A 6317-nucleotide genomic window follows, 5' to 3' on the forward strand; every position below is an offset into this window, starting at 1 on the left:
CATATTTACAATTATGTCCGGTCAACAGGAGACCAGAGACTTCAGGTTACAATTTAATCCCATCTAGACTGCTGGATTTTATGCCCAATACCCAAAGTGAGAATAGTACTGTATTTTTAAAAAGAAACTTCAGACAGACACCTAAAAGCATAGCATACAAGCAAACAAACATCAATTAACATAGGAATGGTCTGGGTCTTTTAGGTAAAATTCAAAAACCTTGTCAAGTCTGAGCTTTTCTTTGTGGCTAGGCTGTTTGGGTGAGCTCAGGCAGGGACATTTGTCATGCAGATTAAGACTTTTCCTGGGGGAGCAGCTGAGAGTAGAATAGAAAAAAGGGTGGCTGCTGTTCAAAGTATTGAGAAGCATTTGCTCTGGAGGAAATGACTAGGCATAAAGAACAAATAAAACATTTTCAAATAAAAGTTATAACTGCAGAAGAAATGGGATATCTTACAATTTAAAAGCAGAGAAAAATAGGGTCTCTGATTTCATTGGTACGGATAATTTCCAAATGAGGACGCTCCTAGACCCAGCAATGCTTTCCTCAACAAAGCAGTCTTAAGAGTAATGCAGATTTAAGTGATTTTTTTCTCAGGGTCACACATTATCACCATAGGATTCTCAGTAGTTTGAGTAGCACCTAAAGATATATCCCTGTTCTTAAATACCAAGAAAGTAGGGTTATTTGGGCTAAAATTACATGGAATATGTGGCAACAGATACACAAATAACTGAGAGAGACAATGTATTTATGACTTTTAAATTGATCAGCCCATCATCTTGCAACAATAAAATTGACATCCATGATTTTAAATGAGTTTTTTCATTAAAAAAAAAACAAAACCCTGAAATTCATGTCTTGATAGAGAAAATTTTAAGTGAAGCACCTGCACACTTTTAAATTTTTTGTATTGGAAAGGTAAAAAGCCAAGCCAAGTCAATGGAACAAATATTTTATTAAGGAGCCTACTGTGTGCCAGGCAGTGTGCTAAGCACTGAGATAATAAACAAAGTGTAAAAGATAGTTTCTGGCTTCAAATGAGCTCACAATCTAACGGGAGATCATGCAAGTAACTATGTACAAACAAGATATATACAAGGATAAATTGAGGGACAATTTTGGAGGGAAGGCACAAGCATGAACATCTATTAAAATATATTAATAAAAATCCCAAAGACAACTAGCTTTAACTTATTATCCTAACCACAAATTTACCAAAATACAAGTTAAAAAAACCCACAAAGACATAAAATTCCACCCTACCCATCTTTTTTCTATTATATACTTTTTTCATATCTTTTTCTTTTAACTGATAACTGAGTTTCATCTTATCATTTCGATCAGTATTCTAAACCTTATGGACTTTTTGTATAAATATAAATAGCCCAATAGTGCCTAAAACTGGAGCCAGCCAGCAAAAACTAAAGACCCTCTGTATGTAAGATACGTTTTAATCATACAACTCAAACAACAATAGTTACATAATAGAAATACTAAAAATGTAGGGGGGGGAACTGGAAAAAATACTTTTGGGGGAGTGGGAATGGAGAGGGGGTAGGGGCAGAAGTAATTGCCTAGCTTATGATTGGAATATAGGTACTCCACTGGGATCTAAGAATTGTGTTTGAACAACATCACTGACTTGTTGATAATCATAGTCCTCCTCTGACTTGTGGGTCAGCTGCATGTTCATGGAGTAGCTTGGGAGATATTCCATGGTGTGGGGAGTGCTAAAACTCATAGTCATCTGTGGTTTCATGGGATAGACCTCATTCACAGTATTTCCAAAGGGAGCCCCCAAGTCACTGGCAGGGTAGGAGTGCTGAAACACCTGGTGCTGATAGGAGCCCTCTCCACCATTCTGAAACTGGTTATTCCAAGTCTGGTTGCTCCACATTGGAAGGTTTCCAGAATGATTCACCATATAGTCCTGATGAAATGGAGAGTAGAAGCTTATGTATTCCCCTACAGTTGATCCATTCTGAAAGAAGAATAAATTAGATTAATTTATTTGTTTAGAATGTTTGGATTCTTATGAAATAGGATTTGGACTTAGAATTCTGATCACTACATAAGAACAAGGGGTGATAAAGAAGTGCAAGTTCCTGTGGAGGTGTTAGGTACAGAATAAGCAAAAATAGCCTTTAAAAGTCTCAATGCAGGTTCAAGTTATTATTTCTTTTAGTCCCCTTTGTTTTCATATAGGGGCAATGAATGTCACATTGGGGAAGTATATTTTAATAGGTGAACCTTTGGGAAATGACTGGGGGGGGGGAATGTAGAGCATCAATAAAACTTTTTTTTTTTTTTTTTAAAGAAAAGCACAATTTTTCTGTGGGCATTACCTCAAATAGGCAATAAATGCTGAAAAACCTGAAAAAACATTTATTATGGTGAAGGGATAGGGCTTTTCTTTCCATTACCTGAACCATATTATTGCTGTTCTTGGACCACATGGAGTCTTTCTGCCATCTCTTTGACTTCATTCTCTGGTTCTGAAACCAGGTCTTGACCTGGAGGAGGAAGAGACAAATAGTAACTTAAAGATTTTATTGAGAAGTAAAGATTCTGTTAACTTCCCCTAAAAACCACACTGCACTAGACCTGAATGATACAGGGAATGTTCTCTGGTTCAAGGATTAGAGCTGGACTCTAGTCCCCCCATTCCCCTTAGGCTAATGTCTTTCCTCTGTTGATTAACTCTATTTGATCACCATGTATGTATGTATACAGGAGGTTCCAGAGAACAAGGATCCTCTCTCCTCCCCCTGTATCCCCAGCTAAATTTTGCAGTTCCTGACATTTAAGAGTAAATAACTCTTAATTGATTGGCTTTATCCCAATAAATCATCAAACATTTACCTGTTTATAAGTAAGGTTCAAATTCTCAGCCACATTTCTAATCTGCTGAGGGCTGAGGTATTTTTGCTCCAGGAATCTACTGTTGAGTACATTCAGTTGAGCTTGAGAGAACACTGTCCTCATCTTAGACTTTTTGACTAGGTTCTGATCTTCTTTTCCCTGATGGATCTTGGGCTTGTTCTGGGAGGAAAGGTTATTTGAAGTTGGGCTAGTAGCAGAGTCAGGAATATCTTGAACATACATATCCACAGATGTCGGAGTAGCAGGAGAAATAGCTGAATGGGGAGGGAAACAAAGTAAGAACTTTCTGTCACTCCTAGAACTTTTATCTTTCATATAATATTATATCTCATTATCTTTCCCCCAATAAATTTCTTATTTTTCAAATAAATGTAAAATAGTTTTTCAACATTCATTTCTATAAGACTTCATGTTTCAAATTTTCCTCTTTCCCCAAGACAACCTGATATTTCATTACATCTTATGCATACTTTTTATTTTTCTTTTTAATTTTTTTTTATTCTCAAGATCACATTTTAATGGAGATGATAGACATGGAATAATTCATCTGCCAATCACATGATAAATTCTCATAATTATTAAGTGTAACAGTAAAGCAGTGTTAATTATGCATACTTTTAAAACATTGACCACCCACAATAAACTAAAATTTAAACTTCTCCTGAGAGCTACAAATCTTTGAATTTGCTCTTAAAAAGAAAACACAACCCAAATACCTAGACAAATGGTTAAATAACCGAGTTGCATACGGTCCAGTGGAATGTCTAAGAAGCCTCAGATGATATTTTTCTAGCAAATAACACTATTCCAATTTAATCCTTTTCATAACCTTGATCAAATGCCCTAACCAAGGTTATCAGATTTTTCCTCCAACCAACCTCTTGCTGCTTCTCCTCCAAAGGGAATTCTTCTTTAGGTCAGACCCAATTTTTTGACATTTTATGGCCATAATGAGTTCCTACATAACTTTAGGTCCGACCTGAGTTCATTAACATACATAACTCCTTGGGGTAGAGGGGGAGAAAGAATCATTCTTACCAATGCAAACTAACACCTGCTCCAATTTTACTTGGGCAACTGGGATTAAATGAATACCCAGAAATAGGTCTAGAGTCTAGTACTTCCTGACCCCAAGGTCAATTTTTTACCCACCTGACTACCTAGAGTTTGAATAGTTCAGATTCCCCCCCCCCCCAATTCCTTGTTTTACATAGCCATAGTTAGGCAAATTTTGATGGTTGCGTCACTTTTTACCTTTTTCAAGTAGACCTAAGAAAAAGGAAAATTACTACACTCAGCTTCTGTACAATCTAGTAATCTTTCTGGCAATATTCTATTCTAGAGCTTGAGTGGTTCTTTCCCTCAAACCTTATTTCGTACATCAGTTAATGAAGATTAAAAAAAAAAATCTTAAATTTAAAACTGAAATTTGAGTTATTAAGATTTAGAGCTAGAATGGACCTCACAGGTCAACTTATTCACTCCCCTCAGTTGCTCCAGCAAAGACAGATAAGTGACACGATATCCCAGTCACAAAAGGGGCAGATTTGAATCTCAAGCCTTCGGAGGGCAGAACTAATCCCTTCCCTTTCCCCATACTATTATTATATTTGTAAAGCGAAAGCACAGTTCCCGGTACTTCTCCCACCCCCCAGCCCCGCTTATTTAACCAGGTGCCAAATTAACGAGCCCTTAGAAGTAACTATTAGTCAAGAAATTAGGGGAAAACTAGTCCTTGTAAAGACTTACTTCGCCCACCAATACCAACCAATGTCACTAGCTTCTGTTCATTCCCTACTATGAGTGAGCAGTCCCCTAAGTGCTCGGTTATCTTTGTAGTCCTACTCTCAGGGAGCTTATATTCTACAACACATGAGGATACACAGAATAAACAAATGAAAGAAAGTTCCAGGAGCAGAGTAATGATGGTGCCTGAATCTTACTTGTTTCACCTTTGAGGAGGCCCCAGGAGTTGCACAGGTACCAGCTCCTAAGGTAGAGAGGGACCACCTATTGAACACTCAATCTACACAGAAATAAACTCGGGATCCCATCCAGTTCAGGATATGGGGGACCCGCTACCCTTCTGGGGGCTAGAATCATTCTCTGAAAGTGGGGGATGAAGAGATGTAATATATTCAGAAACAAACTCGGGATCCCATCCAGTTCAGGATATGGGGGACCCACTACCCTTCCGGGGACTAGAATCATTCTCTGAAAGTGGGGGATGAAGGGATGTAATCTATTCAGAAATAGACTCGGGATCCCATCCAGTTCAGGATATGGGGGACCCACTACCCTTCCGGGGACTAGAATCATTCTCTGAAAGTGGGGGATGAAGGGATGTAATCTATTCAGAAATAGACTCGGGATCCCATCCAGTTCAGGATATGGGGGACCCGCTACCCTTCCGGGGGCTAGAATCATCCTCTGAAAGTGGGGGATGAAGGGATGTAATATATTCAGAAATAGACTCGGGATCCCATCCAGTTCAGGATATGGGGGACCCACTACCCTTCCGGGGGCTAGAATCATCCTCTGAAAGTGGGGGATGAAGGGATGTAATCTATTCAGAAATAGACTCGGGATCCCATCCAGTTCAGGATACGGGGGACCCGCTACCCTTCCGGGGGCTCACCTGTGCTTGGCTGGAGCTTTTCCGGACTTTGGATTTGGAAATTAGAGTACGGGCTGGAGGCCGTAAAAGGCTCTGGCTGGGACGCGGAGATCCAGGTGTTGTAAGGGCAGCTGGCATCGCCTTCGGGCTGGGAGGACTGGCACTGCTGCGAGAGCGAGCACGAAGTCATGTTGGAGGGAAAATGCTCGAAGGAAGGAGTCCAACGTAGGCAGGCGCGGTTAAGTCCAGGAGCAAAATCTTATCAGCGATGGTTAGCGAAGAAAAAAATGCCCCCCAAATGCAAAATAGTCTCTTAGCTAAAAACAGGGAGAGACTCAAAAAAAAAAAAAAAAAGAAGAAGAAGAAATTGCCAAAGGTCGAGGCTGGGCAAAGACCGCCGGGCCAAACTGGAGTTGGAGAATTTGTATCACTTGGGCGGCCTTTTTATATCACTTCCCCCATCTGCTAATCCTGCCCGCTGGGCTCCCCAAGGCCATTATCATGAAAATCTACGATTGATAGAAAAGGTGGGGTCGGGGGCTGGTCAGTTTCGACTTGTGTGGGAGTGAAGGAAGGAGCGAGGTTCCGGGGAAGAGTATTAGAAATCCAGAAATGCGTCTTCATAACGAAAACTCCATTTTCCTGATGAAGTTAATCCTCACTCTTTGGTCGTCCTCAGCTTCCCCACCCCCAGACCCCGCTCTTACCCCCGCAAACCCTTACACCTGGTGATGTGAATGCAAGCCTGCCCGGTTAAAGTAAACAGTAAACTGGCGGAAGACAAGATGTCTCCAAAGTTGGAGCAAAAGAGTC

General features: G+C 40.1%; 1 protein-coding gene across 1 annotated transcript; it reads right to left on the reverse strand.

Annotated features, from left to right (window-relative positions):
* Positions 1-940: 940 nt before the first annotated feature.
* On the reverse strand, positions 941-5994 carry NANOG (Nanog homeobox). Its single transcript, XM_052001663.1, has 4 exons — positions 5526-5994; positions 2867-3141; positions 2428-2517; positions 941-1985 (listed from the first exon to the last, which is right to left on the reverse strand). The coding sequence occupies exons 1-4, from the start codon at positions 5692-5694 to the stop codon at positions 1584-1586; spliced, it is 936 nt and encodes a 311-aa protein (XP_051857623.1). The 5' UTR covers positions 5695-5994; the 3' UTR covers positions 941-1583.
* Positions 5995-6317: the final 323 nt, after the last annotated feature.

This window comes from Antechinus flavipes, chromosome 5 (assembly GCF_016432865.1).
Source record: "Antechinus flavipes isolate AdamAnt ecotype Samford, QLD, Australia chromosome 5, AdamAnt_v2, whole genome shotgun sequence".
Taxonomy (NCBI): Eukaryota; Metazoa; Chordata; class Mammalia; order Dasyuromorphia; family Dasyuridae; genus Antechinus; species Antechinus flavipes.

Coding starts and splice junctions, on each gene's coding strand:
- NANOG (XM_052001663.1), bottom strand. CDS start 5,694: ATGACTTCGTGCTCGCTCTCGCAGCAGTGCCAGTCCTCCCAGCCCGAA. Junction 3,142..5,525: donor AAAGCTCCAGCCAAGCACAG/GTGAGCCCCCGG, acceptor CTCCCCATTCAG/CTATTTCTCCTGCTACTCCG. Junction 1,986..2,427: donor ACAGCAATAATATGGTTCAG/GTAATGGAAAGA, acceptor TTCTTCTTTCAG/AATGGATCAACTGTAGGGGA.